Source organism: Triticum urartu, chromosome 5 (genome assembly GCF_003073215.2).
Source record: "Triticum urartu cultivar G1812 chromosome 5, Tu2.1, whole genome shotgun sequence".
Taxonomy (NCBI): Eukaryota; Viridiplantae; Streptophyta; class Magnoliopsida; order Poales; family Poaceae; genus Triticum; species Triticum urartu.
Window position 1 is genome coordinate 611,697,540 of NC_053026.1, and position 26,054 is coordinate 611,723,593.

Here is a 26,054-nt window from a genome sequence, read left to right on the forward strand (position 1 = left end):
CCTTCCGCTGCAGGGTAATAGGTTTGTTTCGGTCGTTTGTCTTCATAACTTCCACGTTTTGAAGACTTTCATAAAAATCGCCTATTCACCCCCCCTCTAGTCGATATAACACACTTTCAATTGGTCCTCACGACAATGTTGAAGATGATGAAGTCCTTCCTCAGATCAAGCACAATTTGGTATCATCGCCTATTCTCACGAACAGCGAACTCGTCAGTATTGGTCGTCCATTGACGCCAATTGCTCAGGATGAATCATGGGCCGATCACCCTCAAGAATCCCCTCGTGCTGAAGAAACACCAGTCACTCCCCCACCATAGGTCACCACTCCCGTGATTGACAGTGAAGACTTTGAGGCCCAACCAACTCCATCTCCACAGGCGTCGCCAGCATTTCGCAGGCTTCGCAAAGGACCAAGGCCACAGGTCACATTGTCAAGTGTTCCAGAAGGAGAAGAGTGCCAATCGGTTTCACGCGAAGTCTTTCCTGAAGCCTCTCCTACTGTGAACATTCCTGAATTTGAAGTCAAAACGGCTGAAGATATTCCGGCTGCATCGGCCGATGACCATGAAGAAGAACCAAGAGAAGAAGAACGTTTTGGTACACCCCCGTCCAACCCTGAAGTTGTTCTCGAGGAGAACGTGTCCGACCCTCCAGCTCCTGAAGTGGAGGTTACCAATACTAAGGCGGCCACCAACATCAACACTGAAGCCAATAACGTGGTCATGGCTGAAGCTAATGTGGCGCCTGAAGCTAATGTGGTGCCAGAAGTGAATGCACCTGAAGCCAATGCAGCACCCGAAGCAAATCCGCTTCCTGAAGCCAATGCCTCTGCTCCTGTACCTCCTCCAAGGCCACACACCATCGAGCAAGCATATGATCGTGGACAGCTTGTTACTGTCCGCTGGCCAATGCTGGTTCCTCCGCCTGCTCCCGGACCTCAGTTTGCCTATCATGTGGAGCACAGGCCTCAGGTCCAGAAGCCAAAGCCAAGGCTACCACGGTTTCCAGGTACTGCAACTTCACCAAGATCATTTAATCTGAATGGATTCAAGGCACACAACACATTCTTCAACAGTGCCAAGAACCCCTACACAAGGCCAAGAATCTCTTCGGACCGATTCTGGAGTTATCAGCAGCAAAGCTATTATTCATGCATCTTGTACAATCAGGGACGCATCTTCCCTCACATGCATCTTGATTGTGAAGCCATTGTTGGACTGCCATGCCTTGAAGAAGCCCTTGACTGCTTCCGTGATGCGGGTCTGCTTAATTTTGTGACTGTAAAGGAACACTGGAATGAAGAATTTCTACGTCAATTCTATGCTACCCTCCACATTCATGGATACAACAGGGATCCGAAGACTTGGATCCTTGAGTGGATGACAGGAGATGTTCATCATGAAGCTAAAGCTCAAGACATCATTGAGCTCACAGCCCTGCCCACTCCTGGTGAATACTATGAACCAGGTTGTCAACAACACCAGAGTGCTTTGGAGAGCATTTTCCAGAAGCCAGAACCCAACATGAGTCAAATGCTGAGCATGATGAAGCCTTTGCCACGCGACGTTGAATACCCAACCGAATTCTTTGTTGAAGACCTAGAGTATCTGCCTCGTACCATTTACCATATCATCAGAAAAACTCTATGGCCTGTCAAAGGACATTCATCTGCAGCGAAGCTTGAAGGAGCAATGAAGACTTTGGTTTTCTATATCTTCAATGGCATCAGCTTCAATGCTCAAGACTTCTTCGTCAGGTAGTTGGCTGCATCTGGCTCCGACATTTTTGGTCTGAAGTTCTATGCTCCATGGGTAATGCGTCGTATCAAGCTTCACTCTGCCTTCAACTATCAGTCGTCTGCACGCAATCATCTTGTGTTCTTGCCAGAGGTTGATCTGTATGTTGAAGCTATTTACCCAGAGCCTGCTAAGGATCCGATTTATCTTCACAATGTTGATCGTCAAAGCTTCACCCAGCCCATTGAAGGAGTTCAGGCAGTCTCTCGTGTTTATCCCTTGGCTGGTAACACACGTGCCCCTCACGCCCAAACTGACGCCACTGGAAGCATCATTTCCCAAAGGCCTCGGAAGCGATCTCGTGTTCTCAATGACCGAGAGCTTCTCGTCGCGCTACATCAGAAACATGATAAGCATCATGACTGGCTTAAGCGTCAGATGCAAAGCCTCTTGGTGGACGTCAATCGCATTCGCAATCTTGCCACCAAGAATGCCTTTGTTACACATGAAACCTGTTGAAGGTCCTGGAAGAGTTTGACTTTGCTCACTGCTGAAGAAGATCTTCAAGACGATGGCTTCACAGAAAGATTCAAGTTTGACTCCACTCCTCCAAGGAATGCTTACTTGCGTCGGACTCTCTCCCTTGAAGATTCTGACTATTCTTCCTCGGTTGCCACGATGAATGCCAGAGTTATCGATGATCAAGATGATGCCACTTCACCACCCCCACCTTCAGCGCGTCTCGACACTGCACCAAGTTCTTCTGCACCACCGGACCTCAACGACGACCCTGCTGCTTCGCCTGCACCTCATGGGAACGAGTAGAAGCTCTATGTCTTCAAACCTTTTTGGTCCTTACTCACAAAAGGGGGAGAAGCATATGAGTTGATAGTCTTCAAGCGGGTCCATATGGGTGGTAGCTTTGCTTTTTGCTACTTTTGCCAAGTGCTTACAACTCTCGCTTTTGAAACATTTGGTTTGTTTTGAGTTGTAACACTTAAAGTTGGTGGTCGTCTGCTACCTTTTTCGACACTATGTGATGCGATGATAAATTCCGCATGTGCGAAGAGAAATTCCGCACGAAGTCATTTGGCAGACGTCCACTTTCATTATGCATGTCATTATCTTCGATATATCCTTTCATGCATGATGAATTGTCTTCATAAGTAAAAGAGGAGCTCCGCAAGTACAACCTGCCATGTGCATTTGCATTCAAAAGCAAAATACTTATATGCACATCTTCAGGGGGAGCCTTTCTGCTACTTACGAAGACAATACTTAAATCCTTTACAATTTCACATATTTCTATCCCTGTTGAAAACTTCAACCAGTTTGTCATCAATCACCAAAAAGGGGGGAGATTGTAAGTGCATCTAGTGCCACCCCTAGTTGGTTTTGGAGTATTGACGACAAACCTGGTTGAGGGACTAATGTGTTTGTGAGAATTGCAGGATAACACGGGTAGAAGTCCCTCATTGATTCGTTTTCCTACCAGAGATGACCCCTAAAAATGTATGAAGACATTGAAGTCAAAGGTGGTATGTGAAGACATTCATATTGAAGACTATGACAAGAGAATACATCGCGTGAAGACTATGGAGCGCGGAGACTTAGTTGTTTCGTCGTTCTTTTTCTTCTTTGTTGAGTCATAGGAACCACCGTACTATTAAGTGGGGTCCAAGTAAACCAGTCAGAATGACTGAAGTGATGCTTAACCAAAATCCTATGTCTTCGAGCGAAGACAATGAGAGCAAATCTTATCCAGAGCTGGATAAGTCAGCTTTGCTTGTAGCTCAAGTAAAGTTGTCGTGTGTGTTTGAAATCTGACCGTTGGAACACGTGTCAGTTCCTTAGTGACCCAGGGTCATTTCGGACAAATCAGGTTGGATTGCCTAGTGGCTATAAATATCCCACCCCTACACCATAAATTGGTTGGCTACTCAGAGTTAGTGCACGGATTTTTTCGTTTGAGAGCAACCCACCTCGAAACCTTTGAGAGAGAAATCCTTGCGAGGACAAAGCCCTAAACACCCAGAGCCAAAGAGTGTTAGGCATCACTTAAGTCTTCTTGTCTGTGTGATCTGAAGACTTATTACACTTGAGGACTGTGAATCCTCCAGCCGGTTAGGCGTCGCATTCTGAGCATCCAAGAGTCATTGTGGATCGCCCGTGAACGAAGTCTGTAAAGGTTTGGAAGTCTACCTTGAAGACTTACCAGAGTAATTGGGCAAGGACTGGGTGTCCTTAGCTCAAGGGGAATAAGGTGAAGACGCGGTCTTCTGAGTTGAATCTCAGCCTCCCTAACTAGACGTACAGTTGTCACAGCAACTGGAACTGGTCCAACAAATCACTATCTTCAACGAGCCACTGGTTCTATCCTTCCCATCTCTTTATTTGCAGATTGTTCCTTGTGAAGTCATTGCCTATTTGCATTATCTATTTGTCTTCACTGTGTGACTGTTTGTTCTGATTGGCTTCATACTATCTTCCATCCTAATCTATACTGCCTAACTGCTATTAGTCTTTGTGCTTTCATTTCATTGAATACTTGACTATGGCTTGCTTAGTGTAGTCTACCTTCCGCTGCATGGTAATAGATTTATTTCTATCGTTTGTCTTCAAAACTTCCATGTTTTGAAGACTTTCATAAAAATCGCATATTCACCCCCCCCCTCTAGTCGATCACTAGCACTTTCAGGAGGGCCTTTAGTCCCGGTTTGTAACAGAACCGAGACTAAAGGGGGGGGCCTTTAGTACCGAGAACCGGGGCTAAAGGCCCTTTAAAACCGGGACAAATGGGCCTTTTTCTACTAGTGATCCCTCCACTGGACGCTGAGACCGGTAGCCAACCGCTGGGCCATCCCGACCAAGCGCGCGCTGACACACAGCCACGGAGCTGCCGCCCTACAGCTTGGGCACCGCCGTGAGAAGAGGTCCCGCTGTTGCCGTTTGTCGTGCGGGCTTTGCCGGCAGCCTCCTTCGGCGGTGGAACGGCAGGAGGGGAGGAAATAAGGGTTGGTGGTGCTAGGTTTCTTTGAGCGCCTGAGTCGCCTCGTCTGGGCGAGGAGGGGGGGGGGTTGTTTCCTCTATTTGTGGTAGCGGGCTTTGTGATATGCATGATAGTATCCTCCTCCCATTTTGTAGCATACATGTGGCCTTTTCTAGTTGCCCAAAAGCAGTCGCTTGCTCCATCACCAAGCACTTCCCGTCGAACGAGACTTGTCTGCTCCCCGCGTGTGCTCCCATCCGTGCTCCCGTGTACGTGACTTGATTTGATTGGAACAAAATAAGGCCCGGCCTCATCCCTTTAAAATCAGGGGGGAGAGATGATTAGATTAGAAAAAAAGAAAAAAATAGTTGTATGATGAAGTGGAAGCACGGATGAAAATATGAGGAGGAAGCAGGCAAGCCGGATCCCTTCCCGTCCGTCCATCATGCAACGGCTCACAACGCCACCCTAATGACCCGTTGTGCCATATAGAAACCGCTTGATGCATCATTGTCTTCAATCTCAACGCACTGCACGACACCAGGTGCCTCTACTCTCCTTTGCGCCAGTTTTTTCTTCTTCGAAATGGCAGCGTTCATGCATTCATTAAGAAGCGCCAGATTGAAAACTCCCTGGAAAAAAGGCAAGCCAATTTATGAGCAGCTTGTGTGCACCCGCCTTGGCCGCCTATAGTATTCTCGCATGGTCCTAATAGTGTCGACTTTCGTGCGGTTGATATGGGATTTTTAACAATTTTTTCTTTCATTTTTCATGCATTTTTTGTGTCTAATCTTGTTCCTTTTTTTCGTGCGGTGTTTTTGATATGGGATATTCTTGCATTTTTTCTATTTTCAGTTTCCTTTATCTTGTTCATTATTCTTTTCTATGTTATTATTATAAATATATAAATAATTTAGAAAAATACACAATTTTTACAGAGGTGTGAACACATTTACAAACTTGCATGGATACTTTTTTAAAGGTGTGAATACCTTCTCAAATAATAGGAAAGTTTTTTTAAATACATGATGACTTTTTATTATTTCATAAAAAATCAAACATGTGTGAATACCCTTTTGAATTACATGAACATTTCTTAAATTGTGGAATACTTAATTTAATTACATGATCCTTTTTTAGGAAAGTAAGTATTTTTTTTATTAGATTACATAAACATTTAGTAAAAATGAGTGGATTTTTTAACTCATGAAGTTCTTTTTCTAAATTACTAACCACTTTTTATTAAATAATTTTCTAAAATATGTGAACACTTTAACAGTACATGTATATATTTATGTTTTCATATGTGTGAACAATTTCTATAACACGTTACTCTTCATCGGCGGCGAATTCTGTTCTGCTGCGCTGATCCTATGGAGTCTTAGTACGACGACTTTCTGACTGTCTACTACAACAGGTTTTGTCTGACTCCAGCGAGAGAGGGGCGATGAGGGCGACGCGCATTCAGCTCGATTCAGTGCTTGTAGTCGTCGCTAAGTTGTCTACGTATCTGGATGCAATTTTTATTATTTCTGCTATTCGTTGCGCTGTCATGATTGAAAATGAATAGATTGAAGGTTTTCTCGCAAACAAGTCTATAACACGCTAATATTCTTACTTATTTTATTAAAGAAACGAAAATATTCAGACGAAAGGGAGAAAATTAATAAAAGGAACAGTTGTGTTTTTTTCCTGGACCGGCCCTTGTTGGCGACTGCTCCTTGGCGCTCGCTAAGGGCGATAGATATATAGCAGCGCCATATGATAAGCACTATTTTTTTTAACGCAGAAATGGTCAGTTTATTATGAATTTCTAAACTATTTCTTACACAAAACGTTGCATTCGTGTAGGGTGCCATATCTGCTTGTCACAGAGATAAAATTATCTGTTGTCTTGGGAATATAGAAGATGACATTAAGCTAGGAAAGTTTGAGTGGAATGATGGTGTGGATGTACATACAAATATTGTGAAAGCACTTGCTGATAAGGTTGGACACATACCAAAGGATCTAGTCATAACAAATAAACATGACAGTTGTCTCATGATCCTCGAAATGTGGTGCAAGACCTACATCGATCAAATTAGGACACAGATGAAACAATTTCAGGTTCTTCCTTTTTCTTGCTTCATGATCTAGGAGTACTTTCGATCCCAGATGTTTATTGTTTAATTACAATTTCACCATATTTTAACTCATATTCGAGCTTATTTCTTGCTTATTTGAGCATATTCAGTTGAGTATTTAACAAAAAACTATCACAAATCGTGAAACCGTGCCTACAAACTACCACTTTACAAATTTGTGCCGAAAACTACCATTTTCTCACTAATTCTTGACTAAAAACTACTAAGTCTGAAAAGAGCCCGATTTGGCTCTTTTAAACGTGTTTCTGACTAGTTGAGCCCATACGTAAGCGGGTTAAAAAAGCAATCGGGTCCCTAGTTTCCTTTTCAAAAAAGCAATCCAGTCATGTAGCGCGTCGTGGCTGTGGCCGGCCCCTGGCCATGGCAGCGGCCAAGCCGTTGCTGTGGCCAACCATGGCCGCTTGTGGCGGAGGCAGCCGTGAGTGGTGAGCGGTGGCCAGCCAGCACGCATGCAAACCAGCCAACCGACCAGCAAGCGGCGGCGCTGCACGCACGCTCGCGGTGACGACGGCCAGCACGCGGCGGCGGGGGCTGCTGCGCACGCAAGGCCGCGGCACGCCAGCACGGCCGAGGCGGCTCCAGCCGGCCAGCAAGCGGCGGCGGCTGCACGCACGCTCACGGCGACGACGTCCAGCACGCGGTGGCGGCGGCTGCTGCGCACGCACGCAAGGCCGCGGCACGCCAGCACGACCGAGGTGGCTCCAGCCGGCGTGGTTGCGCCGCCGTCTCCAGTCCCGACCAGCGTTGGAGAGGTGCTTCGCCGGGGCGTCGTCATGGCAAAGAGCGCGGAGTGTACACGATGTGTTCCAGGAAATGCCAGAGAGAGAGGAGGAGGAGGAGGAAGAAAATTAATGCTGTCAGAAAGGCGTTTAGAAGACGCGAATCGAACACTTTCCTGGCATGGTAGTTTTCAGTCAAAGATTAGTCAAAAAGTGATAGTTTTCGGCACAAATTTGTAAAGTGGTAGTTTATAGACACAGTTCCGTGAAATGTGATAGTTTTTTGTTAAATACTCTATTCAGTTAGTATATAAGGTTAGTTAAATTGTCTGACGATCTTGCAGGTTGCTCTAGTTCTCTTGGCACTAAGAAATGATTGCTTGGTCCTTCCGAGTGGAAGAGAAGTTAATAACAATACATTGCTAAAGACTCTTGTTTTACCAAGTCTTAGAATGGTAATTGTCTATTACATCTTTCGGTACTTAGCATTTCCAGCACAGAGACCATTTGCTAAAATAATGTACCTTGTGTTAAAGTTGAAACCCTCCCATGGGTAAAATGCAAAAATCCTATTTATTCCAAGACACAAGGATAAACCATTGGATGCCCAAGAGGATTTATACTATTTGACTCTCTTTTTTCATGCATACAGCTAGAGCATGATGCATCAGATCTTTCTGCCTTCCTTGGTTTCATTTATTCATCAAGTGATGGTGTCATTAATCTCAGGAACATGTTTCCTCCCTATTTTACATTTTCTTTAATTATTTAGACAACTAGCTCGATGTACACTTCTACATTCTTTTAATCAATCAAATATTACGTTCGAATGTACTACTGTATTTTTTCTAGTCATGGAATGTTGATAATTGACATCTGATTGTACATTTTTCTATCTGTAGCTATTCCTGCTTAAAAAGATAAATATTCCTATTGAGGAAAAAGCAACTTGTTACGTGATAATTCCAAAAAATAGTCAAACTAATGAGGAATGATTATCTTTTTGAGTATTTCAGCCTACTAGAAGTATTGATAGTTGATTATTTTACTTCCCCCCTTTTCTAAACTGTGCAGACTTTCAGAGGATTTTTCGGTTTCCAAATGTTCTACCATTGCTGATTTTGCAAGATCAATCAATTATGGCATTCCTGGACATCTACTACAATTGCTTGAGAAGTTCTTTTCATGGAGGAATTGGCCATTAGTCACACCACATGGTGAAGCAGCAACATATGAGAAAATGCTTAGAAAATTCACTATAGAGGAACAGACGAGGGAAAACAGACACTTAGCTTTATTAAAATGTCTAAAGATTGGAATTAGTGAATTACCTCAAGATTGTGAAATCCAGGTATAATGATAATATTGTCATGGTGCATCATCATACTTGGAGGCAGTATGTTGTTCGAAACATCAGACATGATGCATGGTAGCATTTGGTTCTAACAATGTGTTTTTTCGTTGAGCAGGATGCTAAGTACCATTTATTTTCTAGTGGTGAAGTTGTGCTAGAAATGATCAAGGTGTTCATAAAATTTGTGGAAAATATGTCCGTCCGTCTGGAAAAGGTGCAAATTTCCCATCCAAGAGGCTACGATGATGTTCTGGGGTTTGCACATTTCCTGACTAGCAAGGTGAGCTCCTAATCTTAGTTTTATGTTCTCACCTTTTTAAGTAACTTTCTAGGCTTTAGTAGGTTCTAGGGTCTGTTAGAAGATTTTTAATATTCGCCCTAGATAAATCTCAGTCACTTTGTTTTAAGTACTAAAGAGTTACTTTGTTAACAAAAGGTTGTGTTTTAGCCATTGGATCTATGCGGAGACGGGTGATCTAAGCCATCTTTGCTTAGTGCACTGCCATTAGACTAGATTCAGTTTTGTGTATGTATTGTAAAACCGTTTTCAACTGTATTTGCAAGAGTTTTGATTTTTTTTGGTACATGTACATAATTTTGTTTAGTATTGTATTGTGCATTCACACTTTTTTGTGGTGTACCTGCAACTTTTTTGTCGAACTAACAACTGGTGAATCGCACTTTAAATTTTCTTTGTATTGTTTTCTGTGAATTTTTAGGAATAGAAGCAATGCTAGAATTAAACATATTATGCAAAATTTCTGGTTTAGAAGTACGAAAGTAAGTATTTGAATTTAATTAATATTAGGAAAAGTCCTGGCTGTAAAGGGAAAGTGAAGAACCAATTGGTTTTTCACTTATTTTCAGCCGCCTGTCGTTTAGTAGTCCTATGAAAGTTCTTTCATTGCAGACGAACACTTGGAAGTGCTAAAAATATTCAAGGGCTCTTATATTATGGGACGAAGGGAGTAATAAGTTTCAGTTAAGGACAGCTCACTAATTTGTAATCACATAACTAATAGGAGGATCAATCTTTGCAAATGATACAGGGAATTGCTATGGAAACCGCATATGGCCTGGTTCACTTGTGCCTGGAGAACCAAGTCCAACCTTCGGAGCTCACCCTAGAGGAACTGGCACGGATCGATTTCCCTTGTGAGCGTGCTCATGTCCTGTTGCATGATAAGGTGAGTGTCTTTGGCAAATTCACCAGGCGAGATCGAGATGATTCCAAGGAGATGATCAAATGGTGTTGCAAGCTTCAGATTAGTCCAAAAACTATTTTCCAACGTTATATTATTTATTTTTAATTAGTTGTGCTTGATCATTAGTGTTGAATAGCCCAAGCCGAAGATTTAGGTAAGCATTCCTAGTTGGTTGTTATTTGCTTTTGGAGAAAAGAAGCCTACAGATTGATCGTATGGAAAATGATTATAGTTGTTACCTTAGATTTCGCTGTTGCCATCTCCTTTTCATATACAAAAGCACTGTATTAAACATTGGCATGTCCTCGGTTATCTTTTCCACCTGCCCCCGCGTCGTCCGTTTTGGGCGGCTCGGGCGGCGACTCGATCCGGTTTTCCCGGTAGCCGTCCCTGAGAGCCCTCCCCTCGCCGCCACCGGTTGGCGCCGCCGGGCTCGCCCGCGCGGCTGACGGTGGCGGCAGGGTTCCATTCCTGTGGCGGTTTGAGCAGGCGTTTGGCGTAGTGCAGGCGGTGGCTGGATGCTGTGAAGGCGGGAGTTGCAGCAGCAATCCACGCGGGGATGGATCCGGCGGAAGCATGGCTGTGGGTGGCCAGATCGGCACCATGCCGCCGCACCCGTGGACGCCATGGACGGGGCTGTCACCAACGGCGGCGTCAATTCCTCGGATGGAGCACATGAACCGCTCGTCTCTTCCTCGTCATTGAGTGGAGATCCGCCCGCGGTCGTCCAAGCGGTCGTGTCTAGTACTGCTGCGGCACCTCCATTAGGGACAGCCCAGCCGGTGCGTGTACGGAAAACCGAGGTCCAACCTGAGAACTTGCTCTTACCATAGTCATTGCTCCTGGGCTACCTCTGTGGTGTTGAAGCAGTGGCCCTGGCCGTGACCTGCATCTCCGGCGTGTTGGTCTCTTACTTGGCTCGGCCGCCAGGTCAAGGTGACACCGTGAATCTGGCCAGCATGCCGCTGGGCGATCTTCGGCCAGGCGGTGGTCACCTCAAGAGGTTTGGACCTGTATGATCTGTGTCTAGCGAGGACGACACAGAGTTTGTGGCCGCGAGTCTGTTGTCGTCTCATATAGATCAGCCTACGCTGCCATTTGTGAGGATGGTGCATGGCCTTCGGAGTGTCCCGAACTAGGGATTTCGTGGTGCTGCTGTCCTTCGTCTCCGTCAAAGACTTCTTCGAGTGTTGGCGAGTGGCTCTTGTCGAGTCTCGTCAGCCTACTCGTCCGGGCATGGTCATCACTCGCCGTAAGGACCGTGCACACATGCAACTATTGGGATCGAGGCAAGTGAAGGAGACAACATAAAATGATTTCCATTGGGTGGTACTTCTCGAGTACCCAATCTAGAGCTCCGGGGTGAAAACTCTGGTCTGACCTAGTTGGTTATACCTGGCAATGGCGGCGTTCTTTACGTCGTTACCCTGATGACGGCATTGCTCGGAGTTTGCTCAGAGTTGCTCTTCAGGGTGAAAACCCATGAGCCAACCCTTGGTGGTTGGATTTGGCGACGGCGGCGCTTGTGCGTCGTTCCCTTGTTGGAGGCGTCGCTTTTGGAGAACCCTTCTCGGAGTCTTTATGATGTCAAGAGATGACTGGGGCCGATGGTCACCGTTGTACATCGTCAATCGTTGTTTCATTGCTTCGGGTTTTTTTTCTTTTCTTCCTCCGCCTAGGCATAGCTTTGGTCTTTGCATGACTTTGCCTTTGCCGGCGTGATCATTTGTGTGTGTGTGTGTGTTGTGCTGGCTGTGTGCATCTTAGTTATGCAGAGGCCGGATGTACTCATTATGATTGTATCCCTCGATGTTATTGTATGAGTCAATAAAAAACACCCTTTTTCGAAAAAAAAAACATTGGCATGTCGCACATCTAGGAACAAGAGAGCGTTTCATCCACGATAGGTGGCTTTTGACCATTTCACGTGAAAAAGAAAGTCATCAAGAAATTAGTCTTGGGTGCTTACTATGAACCATGGCCTACCTAATGAGTATGTCCATCTATTTCTTATACATCAGGAACTTCGTCATGACCATTGGCCTGAATATATTGTGCCTTGTGCTTTATAAGATTTTCTTGATGACTAATTTCTTATACATCAGGAACTTCGTCATGACCATTGGCCTGAATATATGGGACCATGCCATACCAACTAAACTGGCCATGGCAACTTTATAAGATTTTCCATGATCGGAGGCGAGTTGTCATGTAGCACAAAAAATGGCAGAAAAATTGCCACTGCGCAGAAAAATTGTCATCCGTTCGACCATGATCCGGCGGCTTTAAGGGCATTCGCTGGGAGCCCTAAAAATCATCAAGCGGGGTCAAATTTTAAAAAGCATACAGCAAGAAAACGTATAATTTTGCTGGGTCTCATGAGATAGATGTGTAACAAATTTCAGAGCTTAAACACCTGACCGATGCTTCCAGTATAATACAGATATCCTGTGAGTTAGCTAACCTGATTAATAGAGCTGTTGCTGCGTGCATTTATTGAGATGCAATCCTGCTTATCCGGAACAAAAATGATCAAGCCGCACCTGCATATTGGTGCAAATATGACCATGTGAGTATCAGCGTCAGCATTAATTATTATTGTATCAGAAAAACATGGTTAAATCTTAGAAAGCCGGGCACTTCAAACCCGTCTCAAACGCCCGGGCAGACACTTCAGTTAGCGAGCGGTCACAAAAATAAATGCGGCTCAAACGGGCGCCTCAAATGAGCCTCAAACACCCTTGTATCCAGCTCAAATATAGGACAGATATGATGTGACCAGGCGTGTCCGTCACGTCGGACCCGGCCCATGCTGGCCCACCCGACCCCACATATATCCGTTCTCATCCGCTCGGCGGACCAAACCCTAGCCACTCCCTTTCGCCACCCAAGTTCCCGTTCGGCGATCTCCGAACTTCTCCGGCATGGCGCACAGCGGATCTGACGACGACCAGTACGGATTCGTCGACTGGGGTGTCGTCCCGTGCGGTTTGGAGGAGGCAATGACCGTCCGAATTGCACGTTGCCGTTCCCGGGAGGACAACGCCCAGCCAACGGCAGGATCTGCCCTACGCAAGTCCAATCTTCCTTTCCCCATCACCGATTCGCTGAAGTATGAGTCCACCCGGGACTGGTGTGTCCGCCGTGGGCAGGAGGGGATGAGGGTGGGCAGGCCCACCTCGCAGCTGAAATGGTGGTGGCGGAGTCGGCTGATGCGGCGACGTGGGCTACGGCAGATGAGGAAGCCATCTGCGCCCGCATTGTAAAGAAGCAACAGCGAAGGAACACACACGCCCTCACCCGAGAGCAGAAATCGAGCGGTCCGTACCATCGTCGGACTGCCCCCTAAGGAGAAGAAGGAGCATAGTGATGGGTCGGACAGCTGCGGCTATGAGCAAATCCGGTTCGATCCATGTTTCGTCTTCGATCGCTACTTGCACGATAAGGACAACAAGGGCGCCAGAAAGGGCAAAGGCAGGCGTGGATGATCTTTTCCATAGGTAGCATGTAGGTTAAACATGTCAAATTTTGGTAGTCCGATGGCATGTACTGATGTAGTGGCCGGATGATGTGTCAATGCTTCGTTTACGTAGTTCCATGAGTTTATATGGATTTGAAGTATGCTAACTGAGGTGTTTAACTGTGAAATCGACTATCCAAGGTGTGATTGTTTACTGCCCGGATGCGTCCGCAGTCTTGAAGGATCGATTTGTCAGGTCCGGCCGTAGATACCCTAAGAACTTCCGTGGCGATCACAAAGAGCAAGAAGGAAATTGGATCCCCTGCCACAGTCCTCGCGTGAGAAAAGCTTCTTGCTGGAACCCCGTTCACAATCGGAATCGGTTTCGTGCTTACCAAGTACAATAGGATAGCCATCCATCTTTTTTTTTGCGAGAGATAGCTAGCCACCATCTTAACGAGTCAAAGCCTTTCACTATGTGTGTGTGTTTCCACTCTGTGTGTTGACTTTTTTTTTGTGTGTGGAAAAGGAGCTTTATTAAACAATGATAGGATTACAATTAGCAGCCAGCAAGTTATTCAGAGCATGTGGGGCATCTTGCAACCACAAGTCGGTTCGATGCTCCGCTCTCGACATATAAGCTAGCCGATCTGTAGCCCTATTCTGCAAACGATCAATACATAAGAAAACATGCTCCCTTTCACTCAACAACTCCTTAATCTCTTGTATCAATTGACTCTTGACTGATGTAGGACGGTAGGAGCATCGGTCAAGATCCTAAAGACTACTAGGAGACAGGGATATCACGCACACACTACACGCGCAGCACATGCTAACAATTCCACCACGCGGGCCCTAGTCCAGATTGCTTGGCTGCCACGCCTCACTCACAACCAGGTGACGCGGCCTCGGCTCCTCTCCGATAGCGATTGGCTCAGAATACTGGCCCACCACCGCACAGCTGGCACTCGGCCGTTGCGCGTCGACCGGAAAGCGAGCCCACCCCACCCCAGACCCCTCATCTCCGCCGTCCACCGCGCATCCAACGCCGCACGCACCCCCACCATAGGCGGTTCGCCGTCACACCGGCTTTCCTACCCCGAACCGCCTCCACTTGCCCCTATAAAACGAGCCCCGCCCACGCTCCCCTCTCCTCTTTTCCCAGACGCGCCCCTCCCCTCCCCCTCTCTCCTCCTCTCCTCTCTCGCGGAGGGGACCGGATAAGATCGAGATCCCCTCCGCCTCCGGCGAGGTCGGTCGAAAATCCGAGGGGCGAGATGGACGCGCGGTTCGCGCACTCGCCGGCGGAGGCGGCCAAGGTGCAGCTGGTGCAGTTCGGCATCCTCAGCCCCGACGAAATCGTAATGCCCCGCCTCCCGCCGCCGCCTTGCTTTGCTCTGTTTCGTTCCTCTTCTCTCTCTGCTTTCGGGTGGAGTCGGAAGTAGCAACTCGAGCGGGTCTGGTTTGTGTGGTTGGGCTAGTTTCCGGTCGAACTCGAAATCTGAGATGAACGAACGAACCGCCATGGGGGCACGGCGCCGGTGCTGGTTGTTAGCTTCAAATCTGCGGTGTCAGTTTGGGGAGGGAACTGGTTTCCGGTCGAAGTCTGGATGGATGTATGAACGAACTGGTTGTTGGATTTGATGTGTGGTGTCGGTTTGGTTGGGCTGCGAACGAACTGGCCGAGTTAGATGAAGCAGAATCATTGTAACTTACCCAAGTTCAAAATTACGAAAAAGTGAAAAACCAACTTACCAAGGGTGGTTGTTAATTCTGACAGAGGGAACAGTACCTGTGGTTGCTGTTTGGCTGAGTCGGTGTGCGTTTTGCTAACTCGAACAGGGAACTAGTAGTTGAACTCGAGCAGGATTAATTACTACTTGGTTTTAACTCGTGACATTCATGGTTCGTTTTGAGTTACAAGTTGTGCTCGGTGTGTCAATATCAACACTACTGAAGTGGGGTCCGAAATTTGGTCAAGTTGAACTTGGCATGCAGTTGTATCACATATGGGACACAAAAAAAGTTTTGACCCGTCTAACAAAATGCTAATAAATGCTCTTATTAACTGCTGTAAGTTATTTGGATAACTCTGAGCTTGGCAGTTTGCACAGTTTTGGGTATAACAACTGCTGATACACATGATTTTACTACAGTATGCCAGCCCTTTGATTGGGCCATGATCAATACAAGTTTGAATAAAAGTACACACGTCTGGTGCTACTTGCAGAAGTACGTGTAATAAGATGGATTTGGCAGGGTTTAACAATTTAATGGCTGGGTTTAAATGAACATTGACCATTGTAATGATGGCAGGTGGTCAGTAATGTGTAGGTATCACAAATTTTAGGATGAATCGAATTTGACAGATTCTGTGTTGCTTTGCTTGTTTGCAGAGACAAATGTCGGTGGCGGTGATAGAGCATGCAGAGACCATGGAGAAGGGGAAGCCCAAGCCTGGTGGTCTGAGCGACCCTCGCCTGGGCACCATTGACCGCAGAACCAAGTGCGAGACATGCATGGCCGGGATGGCCGAGTGCCCGGGCCACTTCGGCCACCTCGAGCTCGCAAAGCCCATGTTCCACATCGGCTTCATCAAGACCGTGCTCTCCATCATGCGCTGCGTCTGCTTCAACTGCTCCAAGATCCTCGCCGACGAGGATGAGGATGAGGTCTCCTTTCCTTTTAAGACATGTACCTGCGCATTAAGTATTTAAGTTTACCAGGTTAATTGTTGGTCGGTGCATATCATCATCTAGCTAAACTGACATCATAATAATCTTAGTTCTCACCATTCACTAGCTATATTTATGTTTGTCCAATTCTGCACCTGTTCACTCAACATGCATGGTAAATTTGAACTTTATAGAATCTTTCCGACGGTTTGGTGTGATGGACCTGTAGATGCAATTGCTTTAGATAGACTTGTTGCATCTCTGTTATGGACCTGGAACTCACATCCGAAGCCAAGAATATTTTTGTGAATTTTCGGTCTCTTTGATAGAGCCTGCTATTGGTAGAACAAAATAAGAATGCATTGATGACGTGCCCCCCTAGCAGTGCATGTTTCATCAGTTGTTGTCTTTGGTAAAATAATCAAGTACCATGGAGCATAATTAATTACAAACAACTTTACAGTTTCATCTGAACCAATTCTGAAAAGGTTGTTCTTGCATGTTAGCTGCTAATTAAGCACTGTCATAGGGTGGGCATCTATATATCCTTGTGTGCCTGAGTGCCTCTCTTGATCTTGGCATGTTATTGACCAGTCTGGTATCTCTTGCAGAAGGGTAATAACAAGTTCAAGCAGGCTCTGAAAATCAAGAACCCAAAAAATAGATTACGAAAAATACAGGAGGCTTGCAAGAGCAAAAAGGTTTGCTCTGCGGGTGAGGATGATCTTGAGGGTCAGGACACCGATGAGCCAGTGAAGAAAAGAGGTGGCTGTGGTGCTCAGCAGCCAAAGATCACAGTTGATGGTATGAAGATGGTTGCAGAGTTTAAAGCAACAAACAAGAAGAACGGCGATCAAGATCAACTCCCTGAACCAGTGGAGCGAAAGCAAATTCTCTCTGCCAATAGGGTATGTACACTATTATCTTTATTTACTCCATTAAATACTAGGTTATAAAAAAATCATCTAACCACCTCATGGTAAATTTCTTGGGGCAGGTTCTTAATGTTCTCAAGCGCATAAGTGATGAGGATTGTCTTTTGTTGGGCCTGGATCCTAAATATGCTCGTCCTGATTGGATGATACTGCAAGTCCTTCCAATTCCTCCGCCGCCTGTGAGACCATCTGTCATGATGGACACTTACTCCAGAAGTGAGGTTAGCCCAGTACTAGTAAATTATGACTACGAATCCAATGGTTTGTTGGTTGACATGGCAGATGGCACCCTTTCACTCACTGTTTGTTTATCTTGCCGGTTCCTACAGGACGATTTGACTCATCAATTAGCGATGATAATTCGGCATAATGAGAATCTGAGGAGGCAAGAGAGAAATGGAGCCCCAGCCCACATTATAACAGAGTTTGCTCAGTTGTTGCAGTTTCACATTGCAACATACTTCGACAATGATCTTCCAGGGCAACCAAGGGTGAGTAGTCAGTCTACAAGTGCACTTTCCACATTAATTAATCACTAATGCTATGTGGTTGACCTGATTATCTTCTGCCGAAATATTCAGGCCACTCAGCGTTCTGGAAGGCCTATCAAGTCAATCTGCAGCAGGCTGAAAGCAAAAGAAGGCCGGGTTAGAGGAAACTTAATGGGGAAGCGCGTTGATTTCTCAGCTCGTACCGTCATCACACCAGACCCGAATATCAACATTGATGAATTGGGGGTGCCATGGAGTATTGCTTTGAATCTGACATACCCAGAAACTGTTACTCCATATAACATCGAGAGGTACGTAATTTATTTGCCATTAACATGTAATCACTGTTCTTTCATTGATACTCCCTCTGTTCACAAATATAAGATGTTCTAACTTTTTTGTGAATCGGATGTATAGACACGTTTTAGTGTGTTTGTTCACTCATTTCAGTCCGTATGTAGTCCATATTGAAATATCCAAAACATCTTACATTTGTGAATGGAGGGAGTATTTGATAAGTCATGTCTAAATCTGATCTGATTATACCAGGTTGAAAGAACTGGTAGAATATGGGCCTCACCCTCCCCCAGGTAAGACAGGTGCCAAGTACATTATCAGGGAAGATGGCCAGAGGCTGGATCTTCGCTATCTGAAGAAAAGTAGTGATCAGCATTTGGAGCTGGGTTACAAGGTTAGTACTAACAGTCACAGTTGCAGCATCCACTATTTTAACTAATGGTGACATCACAAAAAGTGCTCACCCATTTTGTGCTTGACTTCTCAGGTGGAAAGGCACCTTGTTGATGGAGATTTTGTTCTTTTCAACCGGCAGCCCAGTCTTCACAAAATGTCTATCATGGGGCATCGCATCAAAATCATGCCCTACTCAACTTTCCGCCTCAACTTGTCTGTCACATCACCATACAATGCAGATTTTGATGGGGATGAAATGAATATGCATGTTCCCCAGTCATTTGAAACCAGAGCTGAGGTTTTAGAGTTGATGATGGTGCCAAAGTGTATTGTGTCACCTCAGGCGAATAAACCTGTTATGGGTATTGTCCAGGACACACTTCTTGGCTGTCGAAAAATTACCAAAAGGGATACTCTCATCGAAAAGGTGAACTAACAATACTCCTTAAACAACACCTTCAGTAGTAGTATTGTCTCTGTAGTTTTGTAGCTTATAACTAATGTTGTGAAATTTCTTCCAGGATGTATTTATGAACATCTTAATGTGGTGGGAAGATTTTGATGGGAAGGTCCCTACCCCTGCCATTTTGAAACCAAAGCCGATTTGGACAGGCAAACAAGTTTTCAACTTGATTATCCCCAAGCAAATCAATTTAATTAGATTTTCAGCCTGGCATGATGCTGATGCTGAAAAAGAAAGCGGATATATTACTCCCAGCGATACTATGGTACGGATAGAGAAGGGAGAGCTTCTGTCTGGTATACTTTGCAAAAAAACACTTGGGACATCAATGGGAAGTCTTATTCATGTTATTTGGTAAGTTATAAAAGTCGTACTGCAGTTTCTCTTTTTAGTACAGATGTTCTCCACTGCTAAATAATAATTTTGGTTTAACTGTTTGCAGGGAAGAGGTAGGGCCAGATGCTGCGCGCAAGTTCTTGGGTCATACACAGTGGCTGGTCAACTACTGGCTTCTGCAAAATGGTTTCAGTATTGGAATCGGGGATACAATTGCAGATGCAGGTACTATGGGTAAGATTAATGATACAATTGCAGATGCTAAGAAGGCTGTGAATGAGCTTATCAAGGAAGCGCGTGACAAGAAGTTGGAACCTGAGCCAGGACGCACAATGATGGAATCATTTGAAAATAGAGTGAATCATGTACTACTGCTGAATGACATTGTTTGGTTATTTCATCGTCAGTTTCTTTGGTAGACCTGTTTTGACATATCCGTTTTCCATGCTAGGTTCTTAACAAGGCTCGTGATGATGCTGGTAGTAGTGCTCAGAAGAGTTTGTCTGAGAGCAACAATTTGAAAGCTATGGTTACTGCAGGCTCAAAAGGCAGTTTCATTAATATTTCGCAGATGACTGCTTGCGTCGGACAGCAGAATGTTGAGGGCAAGAGGATCCCATTTGGATTTGCTGGTCGTACATTGCCCCACTTCTCGCAAAATGACAACGGTCCCGAAAGCCGTGGATTCGTGCAGAACTCTTACCTTCGAGGCCTGACACCAGAGGAATTCTTCTTCCATGCTATGGGTGGTAGAGAAGGTTTGATCGATACTGCTGTAAAAACTTCTGAGACTGGATATATTCAGCGGAGGCTCGTGAAGGCCATGGAGGACATCATGGTGAAATATGATGGTACCGTGAGGAACTCCCTGGGTGATGTCATTCAGTTCTTGTATGGAGAAGATGGCATGGATGCTGTTTGGATTGAACCGCAGAAATTGGACACCCTGGGGATGAAAAAGGCCGAGTTTGACAACGTATTTCGTTACAAACTGGATGATGAGAACTGGAGGCCCACTTACATGTCGCCTGAACAAGCTGATGATTTGAAGACCATTCGTGATATCAGAATTGTGTTTGAGGCAGAGATTCAGAAATTAGAAGCTGACAGATTACAGCTTGGGACTGAAATTGCCGCGACTGGCGACATTACATGGCCTATGCCTGTCAACCTCAAGCGGCTTATCTGGAATGCTCAAAAGACTTTCAAGATTGATTTGAGAAGACCTTCTGACATGCACCCGATGGAAATTGTGGAAGCAATGGATAAGTTGCAAGAAAGACTCAAGGTTGTCCCAGGAGACGATGCCATGAGCATCGAGGCTCAGAAGAATGCTACTCTGCTCTTCAATATCCTGCTCCGTAGCACATTTGCTAGTAAGAGGATATTGAAAGAATACAAGCTCACAAGGGAATCTTTCGAATGGGTCATCGGTGAGATAGAATCGAGATTCCACCAGTCTTTGGTAGCTCCTGGTGAGATGATTGGATGCGTAGCTGCACAGTCCATTGGAGAACCAGCAACTCAGATGACGCTGAATACTTTCCATTATGCTGGTGTTAGCGCCAAGAATGTCACCCTTGGTGTCCCCAGGTTAAGGGAGATCATTAACGTCGCCAAGAAGATAAAGACCCCGTCGTTGTCTGTTTTCCTAAAGCCTGAGGTGAGCAAGAAGAAAGAATTGGCCAAGAATGTCCAGTGTGCCTTGGAGTACACTACGCTACGTAGCGTGACCCATGCCACCGAGATATGGTATGATCCTGATCCTCTAGGAACCACCATTGAAGAGGATGTGGAATTTGTCAAGTCATATTATGAAATGCCTGATGAGGATATTGACCCGGATAAGCTGTCTCCTTGGCTGCTGCGTATCGAACTGAACCGTGAGATGATGGTAGATAAGAGGTTGAGCATGGCTGAAATTGCAGAGAAGATCAGACATGAATTTGATGATGACTTGTCATGCATATTCAATGATGATAACGCGGATAAGCTCATTCTTCGTATCCGCATTAAAAATGATGATGAAACTCCAAAACAGGATGAGGATGATGATGTCTTCCTCAAGAAGGTTGAGAGTAACATGTTGACTGAGATGGCCCTTGGAGGCATTGCAGATATTAACAAGGTCTTCATCAAAGAGAAGAAGGTGAATAGATTTGATGAAAATGATGGTTTCACTCAAAAAGAAGAGTGGATGCTTGATACAGAAGGTGTAAACCTCTTGGCAGTGATGTGCCACGAGGATGTTGACGCTACAACGACAAGGAGTAACCATCTGATCGAAGTGATTGAGGTTCTTGGGATCGAGGCTGTCCGCAGGTCTCTCTTGGATGAGCTGAGGGTGGTGATATCTTTTGATGGGTCCTATGTGAACTACAGGCATCTGGCCATTCTCTGCGATACCATGACATACAGAGGTCACCTGATGGCTATTACTAGGCACGGTATCAATCGTAATGACACAGGACCTCTCATGAGATGTTCTTTTGAAGAAACAGTGGATATCTTGCTTGATGCTGCTGTGTATGCGGAGTCTGATTACCTGAGAGGTGTCACCGAGAACATTATGCTTGGCCAGCTCGCTCCTATTGGTACAGGAGGCTGTGGATTGTATCTGAATGAGGAGATGCTGAAGCAGGCCATTGAGCTTCAACTCCCGAGCTATGTTGAAGGTCTGGACTATGGCTATGGCATGGCATCAGCGCATTCATCCATCTCCGGGACACCGTACCATGATGGAGGAATGATGTCGCCAGTGCTGAGTCCAAATTTCCGGGCTTCCCCCGTTACAGGTGCTCAGTTCTCGCCATATGTTGGGGGCATGGCATTCTCTCCCGTCCCATCAAACTACAGCCAATCCTATACGTCTGGCCCTCCTTCCTACAGTCCGACCAGTCTATCATACTCGCCAACATCGCCAATCTATAGTCCGGTATCGCCGATCTGTAGTTCGGCATCGACAGTTTATAGTCCAACATCCCCAGTTTATAGCCCGACATCCCTTTCATATAGCCCAACATCGCCAGTTTATAGTCCAACATCGCCAGTTTATAGCCGGACATCTCTTGCATACAGCCCCACGTCACCATCCTATAGTCCAACATCGCCACTCTATAGCCCAACATCACCATCATACAGTCCTACATTGCCCTCATCATACAGCCCTACGTCGCCTGGTTACAGCCCGACGTCACCGAGCTACAGCCCGACATCACCGAACTACAGCCCTACGTCACCGAACTACAGCCTGACATCACCGAGCTACAGCCCTACTTCACCGAACTACTGCCCGACGTCACCGAGCTACAGCCCTACTTCACCGAACTACTGCCCGACGTCACCGAGCTACAGCCCTACTTCACCGAACTACTGCCCGACGTCACCGAGCTACAGCCCTACTTCACCGAACTACTGCCCGACGTCACCGAGCTACAGCCCTACTTCACCAAACTACTGCCCGACGTCACCGAGCTACAGCCCTACTTCACCGAACTACTGCCCGACGTCACCGAGCTACAGCCCTACCTCACCGAACTACTGCCCGAGGTCACCGAGCTACAGCCCTACGTCACCTTCGTACAGTCCTTCACATGCTTATTCTCCAAGCAGCCCAAAGATGATGAGCCCATACAGTCAAGCTCCTCCAAACTACAGGTATTCTGTTGATAGCTTTGGCATCTGTTCATTCATCTGTTGATGCTTGGTCTGCTTACATCTCTGTTTCCCCAGCCCTGCCTCGCCGACTTACTCGCCCACCTCACCATCATATGCACAACCAAGCCCATCGTACAGCCCGACAAGGTGAGTCCATTTCAGTTGATCATCATGCATCCTTGTTTTTAACTTAAAAAAACACTGGCTGTTATTGTAACAATCAAGACATGGGTTTCCTAACGCATTGCCTGAGTGTTGCAGCCCGCACACTACCTCTGGAGGACCTAGCCCAGATTACAGCCCAACTTCCCCCAACTACAGGTAATGCATCAAGTCAATCTCATCTGTCCAGCCGTGATGAAAGTACACACCATCCATTTGCTGTTCTGACATTTGCAATTTTTGCCATGCAGCCCCAGCGCAAGCTACTCCCCATCATCCACCGGGCCGCAAACTACTGACATGGATGACGAGACTGCTACTTGAAGCCGCTGACTTGTGAAAATGGCTGCTGGCTGATGCAGAACCACCACACAAGGAAACCTATTCGTGTTTGCTTGTATGTCTCTGTAACAAGCCTTTGTATTTTGGCTGCGCTGCTAAAAGCAGCACTAGAGTGTATATATACAATCGATGTAATACGCCTCTTAGAGAGAAAAAATAATGCCTTGGCTGTTCAGAACAGGCAAGCCTTTGATGTTGTGTTGTGGATCGGATTGTAATGCTTATGTTTCTCTTGGAGAGAAAAAATAATGTTTTCCGTTGTGGGGCTTTTGGCCTACAGTGTAGAGTAAAAATGTTTCAGTTGGAGCTTAGCCTTGTTATTTCGTCGAAGTTAATGCAATGACAAATTGTGGTGCCTAGCTTGCTAAGACAATGAATCATTCGTCGCTGCTAACTCAGTTGTTCAGGTAAGGGAGAGTGAAAAGTTTATCTTGCAGGAAAGAGTAACTGACAGAAATGGTACCTCACTTCCAGCGTTGGCAGAAAAAAAGGGCATCACCCTGCTTCTTGTCCAATCTATACTTGGACCTTTGCTCCAGTATGAATGGTTGGTAGTTGCTACTGCATACGCCGAGTTAACTTGCTTTTCGATGCAACAGAAAATTACGTCCATCGTATGCTACTCTCTGCATTTGCTGCATCAGAACATAAGATGAAAAATTAAAATCATGCACATGCACCGAGTATATCCACTCTTGCAGAGAGAGTCAATCAAAGTGATGGGCTGAATACCGGATTCATCCATGGACCAGAAAATCATCAATGCCTCATCATTTTACCAACTTTGCAATATCCATCATCTTCCCCAATAACTCATCCACAGTTGAGAAATCTCCTACTTTGCACCTATTCCTCCTGCTAAAGAATCCCTATATCATGGAAAAATACATGACTGCATCTGGTGAGTGCCCTTCATCCACCACCTCATGGAACAAAACCACATTCCTATTGTGGAGGAGAGCTCTCCTTCTCCATCCTCTCCGCCGCCTGGAAAGCCAAGCAGCAGTCTCATTACCCGCACGGCAGGATCCGTCGGCCGCAACATCAGCCAAGCAGCAGTCCTCCTCCGTGAACGCAACGGCCGCCTGAGTCCTCCCGCTCTCACACATCCCATCCACGACCTTGTTCAGCATGAATGACGACATCCGAGCCGGGCGAACGGCAGAGTTTGGGCCGGGCATTCCGTCGAGCGCCCTGAGCGCGGCCGGCTTGGCAGAGCCCCATGACGAGTATGCCGGGCGTGACGACGCCGGGCCGGACGGCGGCGTCCCGCATGGAGGAAAAGAGCTGGCTCGTGCCAGGGAGGTCACGGACAGACGCGGGCGAGCGCGGCCAAGGGGGGAGTTGAACGCGGCGAGGGAGGCGAGGGAGGCGAGGGAGTCCGGCTGCCAGGGCGGGGGAAGAGTCGGAGCACGAAAGAGGCTTGCTTGGCACGGAGGGGGGCGGAAAGCGGTGGCATTCGGGGAGGGAGAGGACAGAGGAAGAGTGCGGGCGTGGGAGGGCGCGGCGAGGAGAGGAGGGAGTCGAGCGGGCGGCAGGCGGCAAGGGAAGGCGTGGAGTGGGGGCGGGCGGGCAGAGGAGGGAGGCGATGATGGGGCCGGAGTCTGGTGACCACCGCTGCGAGACGCCGGACTGCGCTGGCAGCAGCCGGCGGCGAGGGGGCGGCCGGCCGTGGGGATGGAAGAATGGTTTTTTTTTAGACAAGGATGGAAGAAGGGGTCCACCGGCAACTCTGCCATTCGGCCTGCGTGATGACACAAGTGGGCTGTCTACTGTAACAATTCAATGGGCTTATTGATGGATCACTGGGTACTGCAGTTAATCATAAGGCCCATAGTTTTTTTAGTTGCATATATGAGGCCCATAGTTGGATGTAATGGATCACTGGGTACTGCAGTTTCATACGTCTTGTTCTCAAAATGTTCAAATTCATATACCGACGGCTGAAACAGACCAACAGTTCCACTGATAAGTTGCTATATTTGACCCATATGTGTTGATCCTTTAATTCTGACCTTTCGGTTTTCCCGCCGGTCAGTGTTGTTGTTTATGAAGCATGTTTATACTTCAATGTGTTGCCTGTCTCCATTCCAAATACTCTCACTACACCTTATCGGGTTAGTTTTCACCATCCCAAAGCCAGCCACACAGTGTTGTCGCACCGTCCTGATGCTCCCGTGGCCGCCAGCACGCCGTCATGAGCGGTTTCTCTCGTTGTGATTCGTGTCGACAGTTTGATACATCACCAATGTATCTATAATTTTTAAAGTATTAGTGCTATATTTACATCTTTTTTATGTTTTTGGCATAATACTGGACTAATATATTAATCCAATGCTGAGGGTCAGTTCCTATTTTCTATTGTTTTGAAAATATATGCCAAAAATTTACTGAGCCGAAACGGGCTGAAATTTTTTGTGAGATTTTTATGAAAAATATCAGATTTTTGGACAAAGGGACCGTCGTAAGGCGGTGCCCGGGGGTTCCACACGGCCTCCCGGCATGACCTAAGCCCCACCCGCGTGGGGGTTTTGAAGGTCGGTGGGGCTCTTCTTTCGTCGTAAGAAAGCTAATTTATTAAAAAATTGTGTTAAAATTCCAGCATAATCAAGATTATGGATCTCTTCAGAAATAATTCCAAAATAGAGAGAAACAGGGGAGGAGAGATCCAATCTGGGAGGGGCTCT

The 26,054-nt window shown here is 46.3% G+C and overlaps 1 protein-coding gene and 1 long non-coding RNA gene across 2 annotated transcripts; one reads left to right on the forward strand and one right to left on the reverse strand.

The window, feature by feature from the left end:
* Nucleotides 1-14,780: 14,780 nt before the first annotated feature.
* LOC125511225 (DNA-directed RNA polymerase II subunit RPB1-like) lies at nt 14,781-23,807 on the forward strand. The gene is made up of 14 exons (XM_048676550.1): nt 14,781-14,974; nt 16,010-16,285; nt 16,900-17,196; nt 17,286-17,444; nt 17,553-17,714; nt 17,805-18,025; nt 18,264-18,405; nt 18,499-18,834; nt 18,929-19,224; nt 19,313-19,571; nt 19,658-22,863; nt 22,939-23,010; nt 23,125-23,184; nt 23,277-23,807. The coding sequence occupies exons 1-14, from the start codon at nt 14,891-14,893 to the stop codon at nt 23,347-23,349; spliced, it is 5,643 nt and encodes a 1,880-aa protein (XP_048532507.1). The 5' UTR covers nt 14,781-14,890; the 3' UTR covers nt 23,350-23,807.
* On the reverse strand, nt 15,683-25,098 carry LOC125511226. The gene is made up of 4 exons (XR_007284933.1): nt 24,100-25,098; nt 23,831-24,002; nt 16,406-16,560; nt 15,683-16,311 (listed from the first exon to the last, which is right to left on the reverse strand). It is a non-coding gene; the product is annotated as an uncharacterized LOC125511226 (long non-coding RNA).
* Nucleotides 25,099-26,054: the final 956 nt, after the last annotated feature.